Genomic DNA, 26940 nt, shown 5'->3' on the forward strand with positions numbered 1-26940 from the left:
ATCTTTTTAGCACTAATTATATGTACTGTAGGGTTGCGATCTTTTTAGCACTAATTATATGTAATTCCAGGGTTACGATCTTTTTCGCACTAATTATATGTACTGTAATGCTATTGACATGTGGTGTAAACTACAACACAAGGACCAAATACACCAAAGCGTCAACACAAGGACAAATATAGTTATGTAATTCCAGGGTTACAATCTTTTTAGCACTAATTATATGTACTGTAGGGTTGCTATCTTTTTAGCACTAATTATATGTAATTCCAGGGTTACGATCTTTTTCGCACTAATTATATGTACTGTAATGCTATTGACATGTGGTGTAAACTACAACACAAGGACCAAATACACCAAAGCGTCAACACAAGGACAAATATAGTTATGTAATTCCAGGGTTACAATCTTTTTAGCACTAATTATATGTACTGTAGGGTTGCTATCTTTTTAGCACTAATTATATGTAATTCCAGGGTTACGATCTTTTTCGCACTAATTATATGTACTGTAATGCTATTGACATGTGGTGTAAACTACAACACAAGGACCAAATACACCAAAGCGTCAACACAAGGACAAATATAGTTATGTAATTCCAGGGTTACAATCTTTTTAGCACTAATTATATGTACTGTAGGGTTGCTATCTTTTTAGCACTAATTATATGTAATTCCAGGGTTACGATCTTTTTCGCACTAATTATATGTACTGTAATGCTATTGACATGTGGTGTAAACTACAACACAAGGACCAAATACACCAAAGCGTCAACACAAGGACAAATATAGTTATGTAATTCCAGGGTTACAATCTTTTTAGCACTAATTATATGTACTGTAGGGTTGCTATCTTTTTAGCACTAATTATATGTAATTCCAGGGTTACGATCTTTTTCGCACTAATTATATGTACTGTAATGCTATTGACATGTGGTGTAAACTACAACACAAGGACCAAATACACCAAAGCGTCAACACAAGGACAAATATAGTTATGTAATTCCAGGGTTACAATCTTTTTAGCACTAATTATATGTACTGTAGGGTTGCTATCTTTTTAGCACTGATTATATGAACTGTAGGGTTACGATCTTTTTAGCACTAATTATATGTCTTACCAATGAGCCTATATAAACCAGGTACAGACTGAAGCAATACAATGTCTTCATATCCAATATATTGTAGACCATTGTAATGAGGAATCAGGAGAAGTTTGAAGCTTCACTGAATTCCTCTTACTGGCTATTTCCTTGGTAAATTATCTGTATTTTAATGATGTTTCATTTCTCATGTAATGTTCTTATAAAGAAAAGAGAGATCCATTAACACTCCTTATGTAGAAAATGTGGTAATGGTCTTGGGTGGATCCACAGGGGATTCACTATTGACGGGTGGATCCACAGGGGATTCACTAGTGACGGGTGGATCTACAGGGGATTCACTAGTGACGGGGGGATCCACAGAGGATTCACTAGTGAGCGGTGGATCCACAGAGGATTCACTAGTGACAGGTGGATCCACAGGGGATTCACTAGTGACGGGTGGACCCACAGAGGATTCACTAGTGACGGGTGGATCCACAAGGGATTAACTAGTGGTGGATCCACAGAGGATTCACTAGTGACGGGTGGATCCACAGGGGATTCACTAGTGTCGGGTGGATTCACAGGATTCACTAGTGACGGGTGGATCCACAAGGGATTCACTAGTGACGGGTGGATCCACAGAGGATTCACTAGTGAGCGGTGGATCCACAGAGGATTCACTAGTGACAGGTGGATCCACAGGGGATTCACTAGTGACGGGTGGATCCACAAGGGATTAACTAGTGGTGGATCCACAGAGGATTCACTAGTGACGGGTGGATCCAGAGGGGATTCACTAGTGACGGGTGGATCCACAGGGGATTCACTAGTGACGGGGGGATCCACAGAGGATTCACTAGTGACGGGTGGATCCACAGGGGATTCACTGGTGATCCTTACTATATTATTCCCCTCTATGCAATATTCTAATAACATTTTGTTCGTGTTTCAGATTTGAATGAGAGACAGGATCAGAACTTGTGAGCTTTTCGTGGATGAATGATGCTGTTCAGGAATGGATGAGTTTATTTATGAGGATGTAAGGACACAAACAGAGATCTGTGTTTACATGCAACTGCAGTTGCATTGTCTCTTAAAAGTATCAGTACATATAGGATAGTACTTCTGTATCAAGCTATAAATACCAAGGACTTGTTTATAACAGTGGATGGATTTTATGAACAATGTGTAACTGACGCTCCTTTAGTAAACTATTCACTTGTTGGATTAAAACAATATATGTATGAGATTTAAAACTTTTTTTGAAATCCCTTAATCCACTGTGCACAAGTAGATTTTCCAAGTAATATGTTTCAAGTGCGTTTTTGTAATGTGTTTTTAACTTTGTTTTGTGTGTAATATTTGTACACTGTACATGTCATTATTCTGTTAAATAATGAATTGAAATAATTCCTATGATAATGAATAAATGTTGAATGTAGAACTGATCCAATTTCTTATCTTCATTATTAATTTGCAACCTACTGTTTTATTTAGAAAACAGATAAACACAAAGAATATTCAATGCCTATTCTTGATGTACTGTACAGTAGTAAACTATTTTGTAATGATGAAGACCTTTTTTTCATGCTTTATTTTTGAGTTACACTTAAGCTTCCTTTTGAAAATACATGAAGAAACAATGATTTCAATTATGTCTCCCCCTACAAATGAAGGGAGACATTGTACTAGTACTGGTTCTTCTTAATCTAATTTAATTTGGGTACTAACTTTGAACTGTAAATGAAACCTGAGGAATACCTGCATTATCACCAGGAGGTGTGTAGCACAATAATTACCGGTAGGTCATGATCACCATGACCTTCACCTCAAGGTCAAATAATTTAGTGCAGACTTTCCAGTAAACCTTTGTCTGGACCATTTTTTTAAACTGTTAAAAACACTGATAAATTGAGAGTGTACCTGCATTACAGATGGTGTGCATGCACTAGAGTTAGGTCACTGTGATTTTGACCTCTAGATTAGAGGTCAAATAAAAGTGCAAGTTTTCCAGCAAACCATTCAAGATATTTGTATGAAACTTGACCAAAACCTGCACTAGAGAGTTTGCAGTGCACTATATTTCCGTTAGGGGACATTATTTCTACCTCAAACGTTATGTTACATCTTGAACTGAATGTTAAATAAACACACACTGTGTTCTATTTAGAAGGGGATTGTGTATCCCAGACAACAAAGATCGGGTGTATGTATACTATACATGTAACTGGCTTGTCTGTAAACACAAGTTAGTCCCCACTACTCCCCCTGAAAGTTAATTCAACATCCTTATGCAAACCAAAACAGAACATCAGATTGAGAGGTTGGGGAGAGGCAAGAATGGTGGCTAATGACAAATAAAATTGAAAAGTTGTCAGGACATGTGCCAAAAGCATGAAGAGAATAGGTGACTCCTTCTAAAGAGTTGCATCAATTTTCGTGAAATTTGTATCGTTGCATAGACATATACGCCAATCATGTAAACCTTCATGTGAGAGCATCATGTTGTTTACATTATATAAAGAGAGGTTTTATTGTCTAATTTACTTACAAACTAAACCTTGTCCAGTCTATAAGATTGATTTCGCAGAAACTTGCAAACTTTTTTCCTATCATTTCAACGTGTGCATTTGTAACTGCGATGTTGTCACACCCGTCAAATGAAGTTTAACTTATGATAATGACTCATACCCATCACATAAACTATACATACCCATCACATAAACTATATACATACCCATCACATAAACTATACATACCTATCACATAAACTATATACAAACCCATCACATAAACTATACATACCCATCACATAAACTATATACATACCCATCACATAAACTATACATACCCATCACATAAACTATATACATACCCATCACATAAACTATACATACCCATCACATAAACTATATACATACCCATCACATAAACTATACATACCCATCACATAAACTATATACATACCCATCACATAAACTATACATACCCATCACATAAACTATATACATACCCATCACATAAACTATACATACCCATCACATAAACTATATACATACCCATCACATAAACTATACATACCCATCACATAAACTATATACATACCCATCACATAAAATAAAGCATGTATGACCACCAAGTTGTTCCATACAATTAAATGTACTTGTAATTCAACTGAAATTTTGCATATGAACCTGTGTGTGTTACTGCCTTCTTAAAAAAACCTATTAGAGAGAAATGGCTGTTGATATTATTAGCTCATCTGGTCCAAAGGACCAAGGTAAACTTATGTCATACTGTGGCATCCGTCCGTCAACAATTTCTTTAAACGACTTCTACTTCTTAACCACTGAATTGAATTTAACTAAATTTGACTGGAAGCATCCCTAGGTGATCGGGATTCAAAATTGTACAAATGGTGGGGCTGAACCCCCAGGGGGCTGAGGGGCGGGGCCAAAAGGGGGCAATTTGGCTTTATTGCTTTAAGCGACTTCTTCTCTGGAACTAAGAGATGGATATCAACGGTTGAGATCCCCAACCCAAAACTGTATATACAAATGCTAGGCATAAAGAGACAAATGCAGTCATGATATTATACTTGATCTTGGGGTCTGGCCACAACCCTAGGGACCTAGTTTCTGAGTCGCACCTTGGAAACAGTTGAGATCCCCACCCCATAACCATACATAAAATTTCTGGGTATGAAAAATCTAATACAGATAGGATACATGGATTGCCCTTGGGGTCTGACCCATTCCTTTGGATCTTATTTGGAGAATATTTTGCCATGATTGCTTTGATATCCAGGTGAGCGATATAGGCCCTCTGGGCCTCTTGTATTGATATTATTATTTTGTAATATATGCATGCACATCCTCCCTAATATTAGAGTGTGATTTTGTTTCATACAGTTCTCATTGGCATGAGTAATTACAGAATTAAACCTGAATATACTCTCTCATCAACCATTGAATGTGAACAGGGAGGATAAGGCAGCAGATTTGTTATGGAGGATATATACATCTGGCATCAGTTTAGTCTCTCAATAGCATGCTTCAATTACCAGCTATACAATGTAAAATGTCCAGTGATTCCAACATTGACATCAACTAGTCCCCACTGTACTGTATACTAAATAAATATATAGTGTATCTGTGTTATCCAGAAACTTGTGTAATCCGAATGATATATACATTAGCTAGCTCTGGTCATTTACATGTGTTTGTGATTAATTTTGATAATGGTAGTTTATTGACCGGTTCCACTGAGACATATTTATTGCTTAAATTGCACAGTATAGCAGTTGTAAGTGACAGACAAGGATAAATATAGAAACAAAACAGTACTTGTATAATATTTATTTTCATATAAAAGGTTCATTAAACATATGTACAACTTAACTGAAAACCTGATTTCAGATATGTGTCGGGATTGTAATCTGCTCCTATTTAACATTTACAAATAAACAGAAAATGAAGTACATGTAGTATAAAGTGTCATTAACACATAAGTAAGTGGCCACCTGTCCATTTGTTAATATCTATACTAAATCAAAAATATCTTTCAAAATAATTTTAAAAAGACAAATGGACCTGGTCAAGTTTACATTGGTATGCACTGCAGTCAAATGCTGTAAAAACAGTAAATGTATACCATGTGTCTTTTAAACTTAACAAATATTTTACATGATGTACCAGTAGTTTTAAAAGCTGAACAAATCTGATGTATTTCAAAAAATACACCTATCACAGTTTGAAGATCAGCACATATAAGTAGATGTTTCCACTTCATAGATATTCAAACAACAAACTGATGCACTTTTTTGGAATTCATAATGGTTTCTTCTTAAAACTGTTTGTCTGTTGGTATTGTTGCATTTTATGTTGTTCTACTGTAAGAGTGACCTCTTTATCATGTCTTTCCTGTCTGGTGTTAGGGATGTGGGGAATTCAATGTCAAATTCTATCACTAGGTCTCCCTTCTGTGATGGGCTTTGTGAAATTGGCATTCCTTCTCCTGGGACTCTCTTTGTGTATCCAGGCCTGTTTATAACAAGGGAAACATTACTCAGCAACATTTCAAAACAAAGGCTAGTTCCTGTTTGTAGCAACTCATTAAATGGTGTGAAATCTTGTTGCCTCTGACACTTTGCTTTTTAGAAAAAAAGTCAGAAAAAAAATCAAGATTAGTGACAAATTGTCCAGAAAGTGATTTTTTACTAGGCAATAAGTTTGCATCATATACTTAGTACTGAATAGTGGGAATTAAATACTAACAAGGTTACTGTACACTAATTACTGCTTTACAGCAAAGATTGTAACATCTACTTAGTGTCAAAAAGATAACCTGACTAAGTGACTGTGATCTGTACTGGGTAGGAATCACAGGACCACAATAACAAATTACATTTACAGTAATACCATATGCTTACACAACATTCCTTTTTCAAAATTAGTGAAAAAACAAACAAACAAAACGTAAAGGCAGTGATATGTTTTGCCTAGTTTTACAGCCGATTACAGGCTGTTTCCCCTGGCTAAAAAGTGCTCTATTTTCCCAAAATAAAAATAAAAAATCAGGAATATCTTCACAATTTCAATAAAATAATGCCAAATTTTTCCGATTCATGTAGGAACAGATTGTTGTAAAATTTAGGTTGAAAAATCACTAAGGATACGATATTGCAGCCTACACATGTGTAGATGTATATCTAAGTGATCTAATTATCAGCACTTAGGTAGCAGTGTACAGTAGAAATGACTTGACCCTAAAAATAAAGGGCATGTCTGAAAACCCGTCTGAAATTAAATACCGCCTAATCAGTAACAGAAATACTCACGTTTAAGCAAAGGTCATTCCGGTGGATTTTTCACAATATTTACACATGTGCCGAGTACAAAAATAGACTACATGCCAGGCTAGCTTTTGTTGTGTAGACACAGATTTGTAAATGCCCAAAACTAGTCTCAAACCAAATTCGATTTTTTTTTTTTTTAATTATGAAGCCCACATAGTCCTCTTCATCATGTATATGCCAATTTTCTGCTGATTTTTTTAAAATGTTGATACCTGTTATTCATTGTATAAAAATATCACCCATGGCCATTGTACGCTACTGTACACTGCTACCTTACTGATTTTACTCTTGGAGACAACTTACTTGATGATGTCGTTGATGGGGATGTGTAGTACCCGCTCATCCAGAGTGTTAATTTCCACATCACACCCTGTGAGAGCCTTACCAAGGGGCACCTTGGCCGTGTGGACAAGGTTCACACCATTGCGTCGGAACCGAGGGTGAGGTTTGTCCTTTACAATGAATACAATGTCAGCTGCAAAAGGAAGAATTTAATATATTCGAAGATATTTTTGGACTGAGTATAATGCAGAGCAGAGCAACTTTGTCCTTTCTTCATTTGATTAATTTTTAAAAGAGACACACAAAATGTTTTTTATCATAATAACACTAACTAAAAGAACAAAGTATGCTAACATTACGGCCAGGTCATGATCCTTGGTAGCATTTATCGACTGAATTTTGTATTTTAAAGCAAATACTGGTTATTTGTAATGTTTGCTAAATTTTATAATTGAAACATATGTCAGTTCTTTTTCAAAACTGTATGTAACTACCCTACCTGGTACATTGTTTGGCCCCTGGTCACCTTCCTCAGGGAAAGTGATTTTTGTTCCAGGTTTCCAACCATTTTTCACTGTGATTGTTAGAATTTTGTCCCTAATGCTTGAAGTGTGGCCATCTTCATTCATAACCTGGAATATCAGTGTATTATACTTCAAACATCAGACTTAAAAGTAGATATATAAGTATATGAGAATGACATTATTATAATTATTGATAGGAGTAACATTCAGTAATAAGTGTATGGAAATATTACACATACCCGTCTTGAAATCTTCATTTTTTTGGTGCAACCATGGAAAACTTCTTCTAGTGACAAAAATAAGTCCCTCTCAATGGGAGGATCTTGCTTCTTGCGGCCTCTGCCCTGTAGGCCTCCAAAACCCATGCTAAGATCACCATCTACCCGGTCATAAAATTCTGTAAAGAATCAGAAAATGCATAAATAACACAACATTTTCACCCTTGCTTATTTCTACTGTTAGTTTAATACGTAGCTTATGTTATTTTAGCATAACATTAACATTTGGAATTAATAATTTAACACTGCTTTATTAACATTTGGGTTATTTAAGTTCCATAAGAGCTCTAGAGATGAGAGCTAGTTTTGTTGATGCCATAAAGTGTTAGCGATAAAATAGTTGATACGCTGAAGTGACCTCATATGGAAAAAGTGAAATATATATTTCGAAATCAACATAACTGATATAGGTGTCACATTCCAAAAAGGTTTTGCAAACATTGCTAGATGTTACCTTGATATGGATTACTGCCTCCAAAGAAGTCTCTGAACACTTTTTCAGCATTGCCATGGAATGTGTATCCTTGAGTCCATGCACCAGTTTCTCCACTCCCCTCGGGCACGCCATTCTTTAAACCTTCTTCTCCAAATTGATCATACACTGCACGCTTTGGAGCTAAATCAACACATTATTTGGTGATACAACAGTACTTCCATGGCAATAAATACACAATTCATTAGTTTTTCTAGAGGAACTTGCAATAACAGACAAATTTTGAATCATGTTTCTTAAGTACTGTTATATAATGTATCAGCAGAAATTTTAAAGCTTGACCAATAAATTCATAAGATCATTGCTACTTTCTATACATTTATATGTGATGACATCTATGTTATAACCTAAATTTCTAATATTGTCCAGCTAACCTAAATTTCCAATATTGTCTAGCTTTAAATTAAGACTTACGGTCACACAATACATCATAAGCCTCTGCCACCTGCTTGTATTTGTCATATGCTACTTGATCTCCGGGATTTTTATCTGGATGGAAACGTAGTGATAGCTTTCTGTATCTGTAAATCAAAAAATACACATTTTAATATTTAGTGGTGGAGAACCTCTTATATGATATATTAAGTAACTTCACAAAACACAGAAACTTGCCCCACATTAGATAGTATTAAAGTAAGCCACCCCTGTCAGCTTGACTACGATACAATATAATTTGTTTAAAGTCAGATTTGATAAAAAAAAATCCAAAAGCGGTCCTGAAATGCTCAGATGCCAAAAACATATAAATGCAACTTGTAACTTATTTCCCTGATTTGTAAGAAATATTTACCCTCCTGGTAGTACAATGATTGATTTTATCATTTACATGTATTGTATCAACACTTAATATGTCTGCTGCAATTTGTTTGTGAGTTACCATGGATAGCCTTATACATTGGCATTGGTCAAACTTGTATTTCTTTATCAATAGCCATCCATTATTGCCTGATGCTTGGCTTTTCAAATTTTGACAGTATCTTTATTGTCACGCTACCTAACATTACATGTGGCAGCATTTCCCATACCCGCTGACGACCACATCACAGTCAGCCGTCCCAACACACGACGAAACAACAGTCAGAAACTAAAACAGATATCGTGCAACACTGAAAAATACAGACAATCCTTCTTCCCACGTACACTAACTGATTGGAATGCTCTAAAAGAATCCTCCATCAGCGCAACTACGGTCGACCAATTCCGTAGTAGCCTCAAAAACCAAATTTTACTCCACTCCTCCTCCCCGGATGTGATATTCAATTTATGAATTTAACCGGAACCTTACAGATACAGATACATGTGCAACATTTATACTCAATACAATTGTAGATTCTATCTTAGTTGTATGTTATTATGTTTATAGTGAGAAGTTTTCAAAATATTGAAGTAGTCTTCCCTACCATTATAGTAGAGTGATTACAGTGGAGAGGAACAGGTCATATTTTCACATATTTACTTACATATCAGACGCACATGCCTCTGACGATATTGAATAAATTATGCCTGCGATACAGTTCCAAAGCATACAACCAAGATAGAATCGTGCCAAATATTAGTAAACTTAACACCAATACGTGTGTAAAATATCATCTCTGTCTGATCAACATTGCGACAGTAGTGTTTGTTTACATGGTTTCGAAAATACTGTTACAGTTATGCTTAATTTACGATATATTCAAAACCAAACACCTCTTCTTTTCAACTTACTGTTTCTTGATTTCAGCATCGGTTGCACTCCTAGATATATCGAGGATGTTGTAATAATCTACCCCCATTTTTACGTTTCAGTGGCTGAGACTCGTGAAACGTTATTGAAATAATGGCGTGTATCGCCTGGCAACAGTAAACATTGAGCTGTGCCTTATTGACTAGCGGTAGTTTCGTATATAATTGTTTTCGTATATATAAAGACGTTTGATAGAATTTTATCATAATGGGTCTTGAATTAGCTACGCTTATTTGATTTAAATATTTACATATCTCTTATATTTATTTCCTTAAAATATTTGTTTTCAAATATATACGAAAATTCAATGGTGAAAACAAGGACATATATATCTCCGAGCAACAATATCAAACAATATGGCCGCGTCGTAATGAATACACTGAACGGCAAGGAAGATTGATGGAAAGTGTTGACTTTTGGATTATTTGACGCACGTTGTTATCGTCATCTATTCGAAGGAATGGAAGGGGATAAATGTGGCGTTCGGATTACGCCATCGGTGCTAGAATTTTATGATGCCGAAGTGAACACCGTGCATCAACTAAATGTCACTGTCAAAAACACGAGTAAAACCAGCAAAAGCATTCGTTACTATGGTCCAAAATCTAAGGTGAGTATTTAAGGCTGTATTGAAGATTTCACAAATAATTTTGGCTAATGATGTTGAAATCATCTTTACTGATGAGTAAAAGATTTTTTTTAAACTACAGTAAGCTGGACTGCAACATTTTGGTCCTTTGCATTATCATTGATGCTGATGCAGTAAGCAGGAATTTTGCCATTTTACCTTGTACTAAGTTCTACTTTCTTAAATATTGAATAAGATATTTCAACGTTCAGAGATGTTTGTGTGATTTTTTTTATTTGTTGTTGCTAGATCTAAATGCAATTTACATGTGCATAGATCCTTACTCAGCACTATTGTACTTATAATCAAGGTTAACGTATAATGCAGTACTGTAGTCCTTTTAGAGTTGGCATCAATTTCCATATCCTTTTAATTCAGAAGTAGAGGTGGGAGAAGGCAGCCCAGCCTTTGCTGAATATGTTCAATTTTACAGGTTTTTGGACACCATTATATATGCATATTTGCAACTGGCAAACAGTGGTTTCCCTAATATACTACGAAGTATAATTTTGATTTGAAAAAAAATGAAATAAGGATAGATTGTGGGGAAATCATAAATTTTATGCAGCTTGACAATATACCACTTATTTTACACGTCATAGTGAGTCTGATCTATGAGGTAATTGACTGTATTGATACTTAAGGAGATAACTTCTGGCACTATAATTTAAGACCATCCAGCAGATTTTCAAAGCCTTTCAATGTGATGGCTATCGCTGATAGATTACAGTATAAGTGTACTTTAAATTATGTTGTAAGCAGATGCAATGAATAAGCTACTATAGTCTACTAGTTTCGCGATACATACTTCCCTGTAGTATATATAAAGAGTTATTCCAGGCCAACACAAGCAACTTCAATAAAAAAACAATGCTTAAAAAAACCCAATAAAACATCTGATCTACCTTATGACCATTAGAAATAATTGTGTGATGTCAACAATGATGATGTATGTAGAAAATGACATTTGTACTAGTTTTGGATGGTTTGATGAAATGTTTTCGCATTTAATTTAAATTAAATAATAATTATTTTTTTCTTCTCAAGACAACAGTTTAAGGTCTTTCTGAAAATCTATTTTATCAACATACGGAGAGCTGGATTGCAATTCATATCTTACAGGTAGTTTTCATACAAGTAGTTTGCATATGATTGTGTTAAACAAAGTTATGAAAAACATACCCCAAATTTTCATTGTGGGTGACGTACTGTGATGATGTAATTATGTGACTGATTTTTGTTAATTTTGAATTTACAATCATATACCACTTGTGTTTTCAGTATTTTCAGTTAAAAGTAAGGAACCCAAACAAGCCTGTAGCACCTGGACTATGTGTGCCAGCTGTTATAGAATTTGAAATCAAAGAGGAGAAGGAAGTAACAGACAGACTTGTAGTCACTGTAGACGGAGATGTGATAGAAATTCCTCTGGTTGCGTAAGTAAAACATTGTCCATATAACACAAAACAGTTTCACAATTCATTGTGAGAAATTGATTTTATTATTGATATTGTAATATACTACCAATAACAGCGAGTCATAATTAGAAATTTGAATCCTAAGATATTGTATACAAAGTTTCACTTCAGAATTGTCATATGCTATATATATCCATTTTACAACATTCAGAATTGTCATATTTCATCCATTTTACAACATTCAGAATTGTCATATTTTATCCATTTTAGTATTTTTACAACAATATTGTATAGAAATGTTGTTTTAAAGCTTATTCTAACCTCATTTTTTCCCAGATATCCACCCCAACCGCTACTTGAAATAGAGCAAGTTGTAAACTTTGGAAATCTAGTGGCTAACAGTAAGACAGTATCGCACGAGATATCCCTGGTAAACCACGGGTCAAAGGCAGGAGACTTCAAGATCAAGTACAATGGGGACAAACCTATTGCTATCATGCCCAGCAGTGGTTCTGTACCCCCTAAAAGTGTCCAGATGATAAAGGTACATATTTTCATGGATATACATGTGTTGTAAAAGTACCGTAATATGTGTATCATATGCTAACTGCGATATACATTTTATTTACCCAGTCCCACACATGTTATGTAATAGTAGTGTGATATCTGATATATATTTGTTGTAAGTATTGTGTCTCTGACAGCCACTATTTAAACTTTGTCAATAAAAACAATCAACCCATTTTAATTTGTTCATATGAGTTTAATAAGTTAAATCTGTTATGATCAAGATATTTTGGATACATGTTGAAATTAAGTATTTGTTGCTTACATAAAGCAATTGTTTAGATGTTGTTTTATGGCTGACATCCTCAGTTGAGGCTTCCATTACTCGTGTGTTAAGTACACTGTCAGGATTGAGGGTCCACACTGGTGGTCAGTCACTTTGCCTTTCCCTCTTCACTCACACCTAGCGTGATGCTCTTGCTGCTCCTTAGTAACGTTTTCTTCACTGTTTTTTTGCTACAGTAGCCTTTTATTCCTAATGCACAATAACATTTGTTACACAGGCTAGCTGTACAGGAAAGCCTCTGCAGCCAATATCACTGGATAGCTCTATGGTTACCATCACTGCACTCTACAAGCAATGCATTTCTTTCATCCCTGGTAATCACCATACCATGTCTAGCCTGAGATTATTTGGTACTGTCTGTGTAACTGGAAATTTCAATATTTCCTTCTGGTTGATGCCCTACTCAAGCTTCTGGTTGATGCCCTACTCAAGCTTCTGGTTGATGCCCTACTCAAGCTTCTAGTTGATGCCCTACTCAAGCTTCCAATCCCCTGCTTGGTTAAAAATCCCAGAAGTTTGTTCTATCTTTTACCTGCTGTCTTGTGACTCTTGATATCATCCTTCTCCACAGATTGGATTTGTGTTGGTTTTCACATTAGTTGCTTTGGTTTGTTCTTCAGTTCCCTCTTGGCCTTATCTGCCAGCTCCCTTAATACCCATATACCTAGTTGTGACACTATGTACGTACCTCTCCTGAGAAACAGCAATGTAACATGAAGATAGGATGTTACCTGAGGTTCCTCTCTTCCCACTGAATTGGCAGTCAGTGTCTCTGCTAGGTTCCATCTTTGCAGGTTTTCTGGTTTTATTAGCAAGTCATACACACATTGAAAGAACTGAAGCTGGAATTGTGGATACTTCCAAATGTAAGCAAAAGAACAAAATTTAGCTTGTTCATCCTCTTTGGACTTAAGAAACCAAATTCAACTTTTTAGCATGTCTGTTCTTCTTTGGATGAGATTTCTCTTTGGACCATACTCCTTGTTTTTGCTGCATCAGAACTTTTTCCAATAGCAGCTCTCAGTAGAATCTAGTCCTTGCTGCCCTGTTGCTATTGTTCCTAAAACATCTGGAAGGGATACCAGATTTCAGTTTCATCAACTACTTGAGATGCTGACTACTTCTGGCCTGGCCATACTGCCAGTTTGGATAGCCTTTTCTTGTCATGTTTGGAACCTTTTCCTGGGAGACCTGCTTTGTTGATGTGCATTCTCCACTAACTTTTTGTCTAAGTTTGTGATGACTTTGCCAGCGTATCATCACACATGTTTGTACCACTTCCCTAAGCATTGATTGTATAATTTGCACACAGTATAGTTGTTATGTGATTTATTTCAGGTTGAATATGTTACAAAACAAGCAGGAACATTTGAAGAAGTTGCAAAGTAAGTATAATGAATTAATGTCTTTCTGGCTAAAATCATACAGAAGGAAGAAAAATGTGAAATATTTCTTAAACACTACTTTTGAGGTTGTATATATATATAACAGAATATCTATATTGGTAGTTGTAAAAAACAAAACAAAAATATTTGTATAGATTTTTTTGTCTAGAAACTGCTGCCGTATGTTTGATCTTCCCTTTTGAAATTACAGGGTCAAACTTGAAGGGAAGGAAACCAAAAACCTTGTGATAACGGGACAGTTAGTGGACAGAACACTGGAGGTTTTGGCTGTGAACACACGGCAGCCAATAGAATGTGTTCGCTTTGGAAGCACTTACTATGGTTCTGACAAGACAGAGTGTGCTCTACTGTTCAACAACGGACCAGAACCTATCAATTTTGTGGCTGTTTTGGACGAAGATGCAGTTGCACAGGAAATGGTAATAAAGCTTGTTTTCTTTCAAATTTTGAACAAATCCTTGGATATTTTTGTGAAAATTAAACCTGCATGTTAAAAAAGAGTCATTGAAGTGATTGATACTTGAACTCAGAGTCTCACAGTACTTCTTTGGTCATACAGCAATAATCAAAGATTCACACAGGCTACTTCTTTACCTGATCAGTGTGTAGCGTTCTATTCTAGCCTGGAAGTATTGTTGATATGAGTATGGTACCCACAGAAGACATGTGGCAGGTCTTAGCCTGAAAATATAAGTGTACATAATTAAGTAGTATCTATACAGTATTTATGTTTATCTAAAAGACTGTGCTTTTTATGACAAAATACATACATTAAATATTCTTCCTGCTAAATTAACATTTGGTGCTTACCCAGGGTGTGGACCTGACCAAGAGTACTGTGGATGCTTTGGCCGATCAAGGTTCAGACAGTGCTGAGAAACCTCAAGGCAGAACAAACGTACTGACCTCGCTGATCACAGCCATCCCCAACCAGGGCACACTGCAGCCCTACGAAAAGATACCAGTATTCTTCAGGTTTAGTCCAAGGTGAGGAAAAAACATTCACTTTTATCATTTTTTCATCCTAGCCAACCAGAGAGCCACAATTATTGTAAGGGATATCAAATACAACATATCCTAGTGATCTGATTGTGACATTATAATCAAATGGTGTGGACATTTTTGTTGGTGTACCATGGCTTTCAGTACAAGTTTGGACACGTACCAATGTTATACATTGAGGATAACAGTTAATGTATTAAAACTTTTGGAGTGAACATTTTTTATGTATGTGTTGTGTCTTCTGCATGTATCATTGTTATGTTTCCATCACCAATCAGTGTTTTGTTGTCTGTCCTGTGTATCAGCGTTGTGTTTTGTTGTCTGTCCTGTGTATCAGCATTGTGTTTTGTTGTCTGTCCTGTGTATCGGCGTTGTGTTTTGTTGATATTCGTGTCATCACTATTATAACGCTAAAGGTTACAGGAGTTGATTACGTTTATGTTATCCTTCTTTGTTTCCAGATGGAATGCCTCCAAAGAGGGATGGAAGGGACAGAAAAAGCCCCCACCCAGGAAGGACTTTGCCCTGTTTATGAGGATTCAGATTGTAGGATCAAGTACAGGATTTAGTGCCAAATCCCCTACTAAATATGCAGATGGTAAGTACAAACCTGGTTCTAAGACTTCTAGTTTGCTTTATTATAACTTCCTTACTGCATTAATCTAAAGGACTGTGTTATACAAGTGCTGCTATATAACGATGTATTACTGTCATGACAGGTTCGTTTGTGGAGGTAGCCCTTACTGGTACAGCCTTACCTGTACTGTTGTCTGTGATGCCATCCCTGAAGTATGACTTTGGAGAGTGTCCTATTGGAGAACACGCTGATGTCCTGTGTACCATTAAAAACGAGTCGACTGATCTGGCCACTACATTCCAGTTCAGGAGGGTGGCTCATTTTTCCACACATCCACCAAGTGGGAAGATTCCACCAAACCAGTCTCAGGATGTTATATTCTCCTTTTCACCAAAACAAATTGGTATGTTTATCCCATTTTTTTCAGAAGTTTTGTTAAAGGGATGAGATTCCAGCTTATCTTTGGAAAGCTATTGTTGTAAGGCACAACAATTTTTGAACTACAAACTGTCAACGTCACTGCTTAATCGAATTTCAGTTTCTGTACAATGCCTTGTCCATATAATACTCAAACTGCATACATAGATTGATTATGAAGAGGACAGGTTATTTATGTGTAATACGTTGTGATTTTAGACAATATCAAGGTATTGTCATCATTGACAGTAACATTCAGTTTACACCATCTCGTGTAGCTTTAGGTATACATGTCTCATAACAAATTTTGATTCATTTCTTACTGGCTTGTGCTGTTTTAAATTGACATCTAGTCAAACTCCAGCCTGGTTCTATGCGTTGTAATGTTATGTTTCCATTATCTCTCTGACTAGGTGGGTTCAAGACAACCCAGATGCTGGATGTGATTGGACAGGTGGCGGACAACCAGAATCCGACAGTGGTCAACCTACAGGTGATCAGCTCCTTCCCCCTCACGTTCCTCGGCAGTAGTGACCCTATCTTCAAGAAGAAGCAGCCTAAGTACAACCCAGGTACTCCTGTTTAAATATACAGTGAAACCTTGTTAATTTGGACCCTGATATCCCAATCTCATATTGAGGAACAACTTTAGTATGAGAATCCCTGTTTCATTATTTTGCAAAGACTTTTAGTATGGGGGTTTTCTGATCTACCTGGTCCCATCCACTTAGCAGGATCTAGCATTCAGATAACAAATTTGACAAACTATCACATTTAGATATTAGAGTCATATATTTGTCACATTCCCTTCAAAGGTTTTAGTACTTGCTTCAAATTCAGATGTTTATATTTACAGACAAACATTGTTATTAGGAAGTTGGATATCTGAGGTATTCTTTTTTCAACCACAACAAAAAGTTGAATATTCTCCCCATGCAGTGATTTCTTTGTATTTTAATTTGTAAAAACTGGAACACCTCAAAAATCTTGAAGTTTTGTTATTTCCTTAATGAATGACTTTTTTTTATGAAATGTCACTTTAAAAACGTTTCTGACATTTGAGCAACACTGTTGGTTTGTTTGTTAGGTATCACACCTTACATCAGCAATGAGGTGGGTATGTTTGTGGATACCACATTCTCCCAGCTAGACGAAAACCCCAGGAATGCTGTAGCAGGGGGACTAAAGCCTGGACTCCATTCTTTGAAAAACATTGATCCCTTAGACAAGGATGCACGAGTGTCATTCCCTAACGACAGGGCGACTAGTATTCGGCCCAGTGAGAGGGGCGAGACCTATAAGTGAGTTCACCTGTTTGTTTCCTGTAATGGCTAAATTAGATATAACTGTTTGAATTTTATGGACAGTATGTCATGCTCTAGTATTCAATTAGAATATGATTAATGTAATTACTTTTAGTTTACATTTTTTTTGTGAATTAACTAAAACTTTAAAATGATAACAAATATTGGTGAACATATAGAATGTGCACTGTGTGTTGTAAATGTGATAACCTACCATAGTACATGTATCTGAATTGGTTTTTAAAGTTTAGTTTTACGGTAAACATTCTGACTGCATGCTAGCTGTAGAAAGTAGTGTTGGCTAAAGCTTGTTTAATCCTGGTCTCGCTTCTTTACAGAACTATATTTACTAAGACAAAACGTCATAACTATGTAGACCCTGACTATGCCCTGAATCTCTCTGAGGAAGCCAACAAAGTCAACCATCGTAACAGCTATGTTGGCATGCTTCGTCAAATGAGGCAAAACCGTCTCAATCAGATTAAGTCCAGGTAATACTGATCAGGTTTGGTATAACATTTATTGTAACTAAATTATTTGTTTAAAATATTTGACAAATTTTAAAAATTCACCTTAAAATTCCTGCTCATTTAAGAAATGGAAACTTATAGAAACATTCAATAGAATGTGTAAATGTACAACATTATAAACTATTGAATATGATATATCATATATATACATATTACAACTAATATTTCTTGATAAAATACTAAGCACAATAAATATGTAATTTGTGTTACAGTAGTATCTGGCCTTTAAATACAGCATTTTTTAAGTTTTAAATTTCTTATTTACAATATTGCAGAGAGTTTAAAGACACCAACAATAAACTGGATATAGGAATCAAAACTGCTGCCGGTCTAAGGCCAAAGCGTCTTACACAGATGGAGATCATACCTGACCCTAGGAGTGAGTACATTCTCTGTCATCATCCTAGCTCACTCATGTTACACTCATAGCTTCACTCATCATCCCTGACCCTAGGAGTGAGTACATTCTCTGTCATCATCCTAGCTCACTCATGTTACACTCATAGCTTCACTCATCATAACTGCAAATAAAGGACCTACAATTGACAATATCTTTTCATGTGAGTACCTCTTAGAATGGTGGAGTGTTCCTGACTAAAATCGGCTCTCCTGCCTATATACAGAGTTATGACCCTTTGTTCATTGTGTATCGCTTTTTCAGTGGTAATCATGTATGCTATGCCCCCTACAACTACCAAATATTGTATGTGAGTATTTCTTGGGATTGTTAACTGCTGATGATGAAATAGGGTCTAATGTCACACTTATTACAGAGTTATAGCCCTTTGTTCGTTGTTCTTATATTGAAGTTTGTCTAGAGTACCGCATCGTTTTATTTCAGTAAAAATGTATTTTGATCATTTATCACCAGTATTTTCTGTAAAGGTTTTCCTTAAAATCCTATACCCGACTTATCAAAAATATAGGTATCATTATAAGTAGTGAATGTGACATGCAATAATTAAGTTGTAATGTTTATTTTAAATTCAGGTCCCACCCCACCAAATGCAGACTTTAAACTCTTGAGTACAAAGGAACTGTCTACTGCGGAAGCTGAAACTCTTACTAAAGAGGTAAGGTTACCTTCCTTTAATATAATTAACAGCTGCTGGATAAACAACTGACATCAGCTTAAAATATTACTGGTAATGTATTTTATTGTTATCTGCATTTGGTTTTGGAAGAAAATGTTAAAACTTGTTTTGTAAATAGTGTTTAGTGCATTGATCCCAGAGGTTGGTACTCTGAGTGGTATAATCTATGAGCACTGTTGTGATGTTGTATATAGTCAAGTCTGGAATTGTTTATATTATGTTTAGGCATGTGAAGGTCTGAATGCTGTACCCACAACTAAAAAGGAGAAGCTCGACTGTTCTAAGTGTCTGTCTCCTCAGCAGCTGCACCAGATTATCATAGGTAAGTAATGTTATCTGTTAACCAAGGTTATCCTAGGTAAGTAACGTCATATGTTAACCAAAGTTATCCTAGGTAAGTAATGTCATCTGTTAACCAAGATTATCCTAGGTAAGTAATGTTATCTGTTAACCAAGGTTATCCTAAGTAAGTAATGTCATATGTTAACCAGTTATCCTAGATAAGTAATGGCATCTGTTAACCAAAGTTATCCTAGGTAAGTAATGTCATCTGTTAACCAAGGTTATCCTAGGTAAGTACAGTCATCTATTAACCAAAGAGTAACCTAGCTAGGTAAGTAAAGTTAGTTGTTGTGTTAACCAAAGGTTATCCTTGTTCAGTAAGGTTAGTTAGCCAACGATTATCATAGATAAAAGAGGTTATCTTTTATGTCTATCACAGATTACTGTATAGCTAAGTGAAGTTATTTATAGTGTTAACCAAAGAGTTAGTAAATTGCCTGTAATATCAATCACAGATTATCATAGGTAACAATCTACAATAATAGAAACATGACAATACTCCATTATTATTAATGTTGAATGAAAATCAACTGATCTGTTAATATTCATGATTACAATGTATACCCTTATGCCTGTGTTTTAGGTCCTCCCACCCTGGACTTCGGTCAGGTGTGTCTGCGGTCAGTCTGTACAAAAAATCTGGCCATCATTAACAACTTGGACACAAACATACACATTGTGGCAGAGGTAGGCTGTTCAATTCATTTCGTCAAATGTTATTTGAAGAAAATTTATTTGACAAACTTGTATTTTTTGACGACCTATTTCCAAATTACTTTAAATAAAAGGAGGATATTTCATTGGTTCTGTATTTACAGAAATTACTAACGGTAGAACCAATTTGTCCTTTTTCAGATTGACTGTCGGGAGCTGAGACAGAGCAGTCCATTGTCCCAAGTTGTTCCTCCCAAGTCCAAAGCTCATCTTCCGATAGTGTATGAATCCAACACTAAAGGAAAATTCCAGAGGTGAGGTGCTGTCTTATAGCTGGTAAACGTAGCCTGTGTCACATTGACTAGTATACGTAGCCTGTGTCACATTGCCTAGTATAAGTAGCCTGTGTCACATTGACTAGTATAAGGAGCTGTGTCACATTGACTAGTATAAGTAGCCTGTGTTACATTGACTAGTATAAGTAGCCTGTGTCACGTTGACTGGTATAAGTAGCCTGTGTCACATTGACTAGTATACGTAGCCTGGGTCACATTGACTAGTATAAGTAGCCTGTGTTACATTGACTGGTATAAGTAGCCTGTGTCACATTGACTGGTATAAGTAGCCTTTGTCACATTGACTAGTATAAGTAGCTGTGTCACATTGACTAGTATAAGTAGCCAGTGTCACATTGACTAGTATAAGTAGCCTGTGTCCCATTGACTAGTATAAGTAGCCTGTGTCACATTGTCTAGTATAAGTAGCTGTGTCACATTGACTAGTATAAGTAGCCTGTGTTACATTGACTAGTATAAATAGCCTGTGTCACATTGTCTAGTATAAGTAGCCTGTGTTACATTGACTAGTATAAATAGCCTGTGTCACATTGACTAGTATAAGTAGCCTGAGTTACATTGACTAGTATAAGAAACCTGTGTCACATTGACTAGTATAAGTAGCCTGTGTCACATTCGCTAGTATAAGTAACCTGTGTCACATTGACTAGTATAAGTAGCCTGTCTTACATTGACTAGTATAAGTAGCCTGTGTCACATTTACTAGTATAAGTAGCCTGTGTCACATTGACTAGTATAAGGAGCTGTGTCACATTGACTAGTATAAGTAGCCTGTGTAACATTGACTAGTATAAGTAGCCTGTGTCACATTGAATAGTATAAGTAGCCTGTGTCACATTCGCTAGTATAAGTAGCCTGTGTCACATTGACTAGTATACGTGGCCTGTGTCACATTGACAAGTATTCCTAGCCTGTGTCACATTGACTAGTATAAGTAGCCTCTGTCACATTGCATAGTATAAGTAGCCTGTGTCACATTGACTAGTATAAGGAGCTGTGTCACATTGACTAGTATAAGTAGCCTGTGTCGCATTGACTAGTATAAGTAGCCTGTGTCTCATTGACTAGTATAAGTAACCTGTGTCACATTGACTAGTATAAGTAGCCTGTGTTACATTGACTGGTATAAGTAGCCTGTGTCACATTGACTGGTATAAGTAGCCTGTGTCACATTGACTAGTATAAGGAGCTGTGTCACATTGACTAGTATAAGTAGCCTGTGTCGCATTGACTAGTATAAGTAGCCTGTGTCTCATTGACTAGTATAAGTAGCTGTGTCACATTGACTAGTATAAGTAGCCTGTGTTACATTGACTGGTATAAGTAGCCTGTGTCACATTGACTGGTATAAGTAGCCTGTGTCACATTGACTAGTATACATAGCCTGTGTCACATTGACTAGTATACGTAGACTGAGTCACATTGACTAGTATAAGTAGCCTGTGTTACATTGACTAGTATAAGTAGCCTGTGTCACGTTGACTGGTATAAGTAGCCTGTGTCACATTGACTAGTATAAGGAGCTGTGTCACATTGACTAGTATAAGTAGCCTGTGTCACATTGACTAGTATAAGTATCCCGTGTCACATTGACTAGTATAAGTTAAGCCCGTGTCACGTTAATTAGACATGCCATTTCATGTAGGGACCGGAACACCAGTTGTTGAAATGGTTTAATGAATAAATTCAAATTTCTCAACCTTTAAAATATTAATAAACACCAACATATATGATATTTTACTAATTCCAAATAAGTGTAAACTTTATCAATGTGCCTACAGGTCAGTGTCCTACACTGTCAATGGTCATTACAAGCACCATGTGACAGTTGTAGCAGAGGTAGTACCTGTAGCCCTGGACCTCTCCACCGAGGAGCTCATCCTTACGCCCGCATTTGGACTCCCAGCTGAAGCAGGTAATCATAACTACCTACTGTAAATAATAGGTAAATATGAATCATAACTACCTACTGTAAATAATAGGTAAAGACGAATCATAACTACCTACTGTAAATAATAGGTAAAAACGAATCATAACTACCTACTGTAAATAATAGGTAAAGACAAATTGTCAGTATTTTAAACAACAGGACTTCAAAGAATTTTAGTTTACCGCATTTTAAATCAGAAATGATATCAAAAATCTGTTTTAAGTATAATTTTCATTAATTGAATTAGGAAGACATTAAGAATTGACCAATTTCTGTGAATTACTTTCCTCTAACAATTATGTTTGAATTTGTTCCTCAGAGTTCCGTGGAGTGATTACACTATATAACAATCTCAATTACCCGGCTGAGTTTACGTGGGCCCCCAACCTAGGGGACAGAGGCACAGCTTTCTCTATCAGGCCAGCCACAGGTAGGTACAATCATAATATTGTGAAAACAGAGATCAAGGATATCTCTGATGTCAAATTAATCATGCTGGCACAATCTTACCCTCGTCAGAGTGAATGGTGTCCAACCTCTAGATTTCTATATACAGTAGACTTTAGTTATTAATAATAAACAATGAACAGTTCAGTAGTATAATTTTCTATATAAAACAGTTGTTAACTTAGAAGATTTACCTTTACTGTTTGTGACAGTTACCCTCTATGAATTCTAAGAGAGTACTGTCTCTGTAAATCACATGTGAGTATATTATAGATGATAATGTGAGTATATTGTCCTCCAGGAATCGTGGACGCCCACAAGGACTTGGACTGTGAGGTGGTGTGGCATCCCTCCTTCCTCGCCCCTGAGGATGGTTCCTTCTCTCTGATGGTACATGGTGGCCCCACCCTGCAGCTCCAATGTAAAGTCGAGGTCAGTAATAGTTGATCAGATTTCTGAAAATATGAAATAATAGAAAAAATGACCTTTGCATGTTCAGTCATACCAAAGACTTTCCCTGCCATACTGTATGAAGGAAAACACACCTTGTATCATTGATCAGTGCATTTTATTATGTTAGAGTTTTGCCTGGTTATGTTTCAAAGAAGTAGTAACATTTTATTAGATGGTCAAAAATACATACTGATTTTGGATTATAATATTTTACATGCTTGCAATTATCAAAGTTTTATGTTATTGTGTGCTCCAATTTGTTTACAGATGGGAACACCAAATGTCCAATTCATGGAGAGGAGGGTAATGTTTGGCCAGACGCCAATCAATCTGACCACAGTAAGAAGTGCTCTTCTGGCCAACACCGGTCAGCACCATGCCTACTTCCAGGTATGGCAACTCACCTTCAATCAAAGAGTGAAACTCATAAAATACTGAATTGTGTCAAAGTTCAGATGTAATGCATTATTTTTGTGAAGTTTAACGTTAAAATGTAATATTCCGTATCAATATTATTAGTTGATAATCATTTCTAAAGTGTTAATTGCTGATTTTTATACATTTTTCATATATTTGGACGTTGGCAATAATGTACCAGTCCTGTAATGTCAGGTTTTGTAGGTCTGCCTTTAAAATGCCTATAACATGCAGTATGTGTTTTGTGTTGGTAGGTAATCGACTCCAACCCGTTCCCCGGCCTGATGGTGACTCCCTTACATGGAGTGGTGCCTGTTGGTGGTCACGCTGAACTCAAAGTACAGTTGACCCCTTCAGCCATCCTCAAGTTTGACACAAAGGTTCAGGTGGCCATCAAGGGGGGTAAGGTGCTGGAGTTGAGGATGGGTGGCACTGTAGAACCGCCGACGGTGGACATAGACATGGTACGTAGCAACTTCACCCAAACTGGTACTCACATCATCAACCAAACTGGTACTCACATCATCAACCAAACTGGTACTCACATCATAAAAACTGTTACTCAAGTGTTATCATCATACAAACTGTTTTTCGAGTGTAATTGGTAGTTAAGGTTTTATAATCATTTTGTTTCTGTTACAGGACTCATTTAACTTTGGCGGTGTGTACTGTGGGTCTGGAGCTACCCTCCCATTCAAACTCGCTAACAAGGTCAGTGTTCTAGTACAGAATACCAACCAAACTAGTAACTGGATAGGGGGAGGGGGGAGGGGGGTGCTGCATATTTCTCTGGTGTCCATATCACACTGTCACTGCAATGGTCCAAAGTCAAATTATTTTCATCTCTGTCTGGACAATGACTTAAATTACACATACATGGGTAAACTTATTTTGTTTAAAGCTTGTACACAGATGTATGACCTAGATGATGTGTGATGGTTGGAGACATGTACTATAAAGCTTAAGTAATGCTGGTTTCTTAATTGTCTTAAACATTCAAAGATTATTGGATTCATTTTTAGTGTAAATTCTGATTCCAGCTTATTTAAAAATAATGTTCTTCAACTTCTTTTCAGGCAATTACAAAAGTAAAGTTGGAGCTTGATTTAACCAGATACAAAGACTTCTCTCTGAACTTCTCTGGGTACCAAACACAAGGTTTGTTTATAGCTGACATATATGATAAAGGTTCACTGGTTTTAACCCTCAATAGGTTTTAATAGTTCAGCAACAAAAAGTACTGTCAGAAATTGTTCGTTTTCAAATTATTTAAGTATAATTGAATTAGTGATGCTTAAAATCACTGCCCAAAATCATGATTGTTTGTTTTTTAATCATAACTTGCAGACTGAATTTATGTTTTTTTCCATTATTTCTTCATTGTGTTATTTTGAAATTTGCTTGTTCTATTGTAACACATGTATTTACAAAGTATTTATTTCCCAAATTGAGTAGAAATAGAAATTCCTATTATTTTTACGAAGACTTTATATGAAGGTTGGGTATCCTTATCCTTTACAGATGATTACAGCTATCAGATGTTGAATCCAGGGATGTTCACTGTAACTATGGCGCCGGAGGAAACCATTGAAGGGGAGATAATCTTCACTCCATCAGAGGTGAGAATTCGCTCTGCTTCCAGTGTCTGTGATAAGTCATACAAGCTCAATGAATTCAGTGCAAGGTCTATTTTATGTATTGTCAAAAGATACAAGATATTGTGACTAGTGTTTTGCTTTGAAAAAAAAGAAGAGGTTTTCTCTTGTCTTGATTTGAAACAAAACTATAGATGTGATTGTGACAATGTAAAAAGAGTTGATATTTATAGGTTTACATTGATGTGTTGAAGGTGTAGAGCTGTCTGTGTGCTATTATAACGTTCCCACACGTGATTATTAAGATGGCTATTCTGTGTTACAGGTGGCAGCCTATGACTTCATCATGCCTGTTATAATCAACCAGATTGGAGCTCCATCTCCAGCCCCTACCCCCTTCCCTCCTACCCCTGCCCCCTCAAACAAGAACAGCATACAGCATATTATCAACCCCCGCCCCCAGCCCCTGTCCATTGCCACTCCAAGGAAACATGTCATCGCCACAGCCCTGCGGCAGCCATTACAACTCTCTTCCAACAAGATAGAGTTTGCACTGCCGTCCACCTTTGAGGATCCCACCGCCTCCACCGGACTGGGAGTATCTAAGGTAATACCACATACAGTGGTTATGTTTCAAGTCTTATTGTTTGTTAAAAACTTAATTATCATGTTATATTGATTAAATAACTTCAAAAGGATCTTATCTATAGGTATAAGATTATTTATCATTAATATGATAAGGTCATATAAACAACTTTATTTGGAAAATGTTTAAAAAGTTATTGTAAAATATCTAGATAATTGAGATTTGTTGATTGTTTGATTTTCAGCACACTGTTCAACAGGTAAAAATATCACCCCTTGTAATTAATTACTTTCTATACACTGTACTGTATTATGCCTGTGTTGTACCTGTTTTAACAGCTTCTAAATTGTATTACCCACAATACACCTGCCTGCATATTATTGTCTTCAATCAGACCTCAGCTTCAGCTAGAAATATATTAGAAGTATGGGAGATCACGCCAGGATTATTGCTTAAAATTCTAATTCTATCATTGTACTTGAATGCTACATTTGATATCAGTTTGAACATAGTATAAAAGTTGTATTCAATCCTGAACTGATTGATATGTTCTTGACTTGGAAATAATGGTCCATCTGCATCTCTTAATAAAGTCCAAGTATAAGATCACAGAGTGCTCCTCGGTATATGGTTACATATTGATAACTATTTAATACCATGATTACCATGATGTATTACAATAAC

General features: G+C 36.2%; 2 protein-coding genes and 1 long non-coding RNA gene across 8 annotated transcripts in view; 2 read left to right on the top strand and 1 right to left on the bottom strand.

The window, feature by feature from the left end:
• LOC110456923 overlaps positions 1–2535 on the top strand; it is a 9333-nt gene extending 6798 nt beyond the window's left edge. Inside the window, exon 3 of the long non-coding RNA XR_002463643.1 lies at positions 2040–2535. This is a non-coding gene — a long non-coding RNA (uncharacterized LOC110456923). The remainder of the gene's footprint in view (positions 1–2039) is intronic.
• A 2895-nt stretch (positions 2536–5430) lies between these two features.
• Positions 5431–10382, bottom strand: LOC110456925 (dnaJ homolog subfamily B member 13-like). Its single transcript, XM_021507995.1, has 7 exons — positions 10229–10382; positions 8936–9042; positions 8483–8644; positions 7990–8147; positions 7726–7858; positions 7248–7419; positions 5431–6129 (listed from the first exon to the last, which is right to left on the bottom strand). The coding sequence occupies exons 1-7, from the start codon at positions 10294–10296 to the stop codon at positions 5976–5978; spliced, it is 954 nt and encodes a 317-aa protein (XP_021363670.1). The 5' UTR covers positions 10297–10382; the 3' UTR covers positions 5431–5975.
• A 189-nt stretch (positions 10383–10571) lies between these two features.
• Positions 10572–26940, top strand: part of LOC110456915 (cilia- and flagella-associated protein 47-like) — a 48335-nt gene continuing 31966 nt past the window's right edge. For 5 of the 6 annotated variants that reach the window (XM_021507969.1, XM_021507973.1, XM_021507974.1 and 2 more), the window contains exons 1-26: positions 10572–10857; positions 12157–12311; positions 12630–12837; positions 14485–14531; positions 14743–14971; positions 15367–15539; positions 16016–16152; positions 16274–16534; positions 16962–17120; positions 17636–17849; positions 18191–18343; positions 18658–18761; positions 19373–19455; positions 19702–19798; positions 20402–20505; positions 20674–20786; positions 22610–22743; positions 23078–23188; positions 23507–23637; positions 23926–24048; positions 24330–24539; positions 24718–24786; positions 25152–25233; positions 25597–25694; positions 25996–26277; positions 26501–26515. In XM_021507969.1, the coding sequence (XP_021363644.1) occupies positions 10708–10857; positions 12157–12311; positions 12630–12837; positions 14485–14531; positions 14743–14971; positions 15367–15539; positions 16016–16152; positions 16274–16534; positions 16962–17120; positions 17636–17849; positions 18191–18343; positions 18658–18761; positions 19373–19455; positions 19702–19798; positions 20402–20505; positions 20674–20786; positions 22610–22743; positions 23078–23188; positions 23507–23637; positions 23926–24048; positions 24330–24539; positions 24718–24786; positions 25152–25233; positions 25597–25694; positions 25996–26277; positions 26501–26515 (3642 nt within the window). In that variant the 5' untranslated portion in view covers positions 10572–10707. The remainder of the gene's footprint in view (positions 10858–12156; positions 12312–12629; positions 12838–14484; positions 14532–14742; positions 14972–15366; positions 15540–16015; positions 16153–16273; positions 16535–16961; positions 17121–17635; positions 17850–18190; positions 18344–18657; positions 18762–19372; positions 19456–19701; positions 19799–20401; positions 20506–20673; positions 20787–22609; positions 22744–23077; positions 23189–23506; positions 23638–23925; positions 24049–24329; positions 24540–24717; positions 24787–25151; positions 25234–25596; positions 25695–25995; positions 26278–26500; positions 26516–26940) is intronic. The other variant, XM_021507971.1, reaches the window with a different exon arrangement.

The sequence above is a fragment of the Mizuhopecten yessoensis genome, unplaced genomic scaffold (assembly GCF_002113885.1).
Source record: "Mizuhopecten yessoensis strain PY_sf001 unplaced genomic scaffold, ASM211388v2 scaffold8949, whole genome shotgun sequence".
Taxonomy (NCBI): domain Eukaryota; kingdom Metazoa; phylum Mollusca; class Bivalvia; order Pectinida; family Pectinidae; genus Mizuhopecten; species Mizuhopecten yessoensis.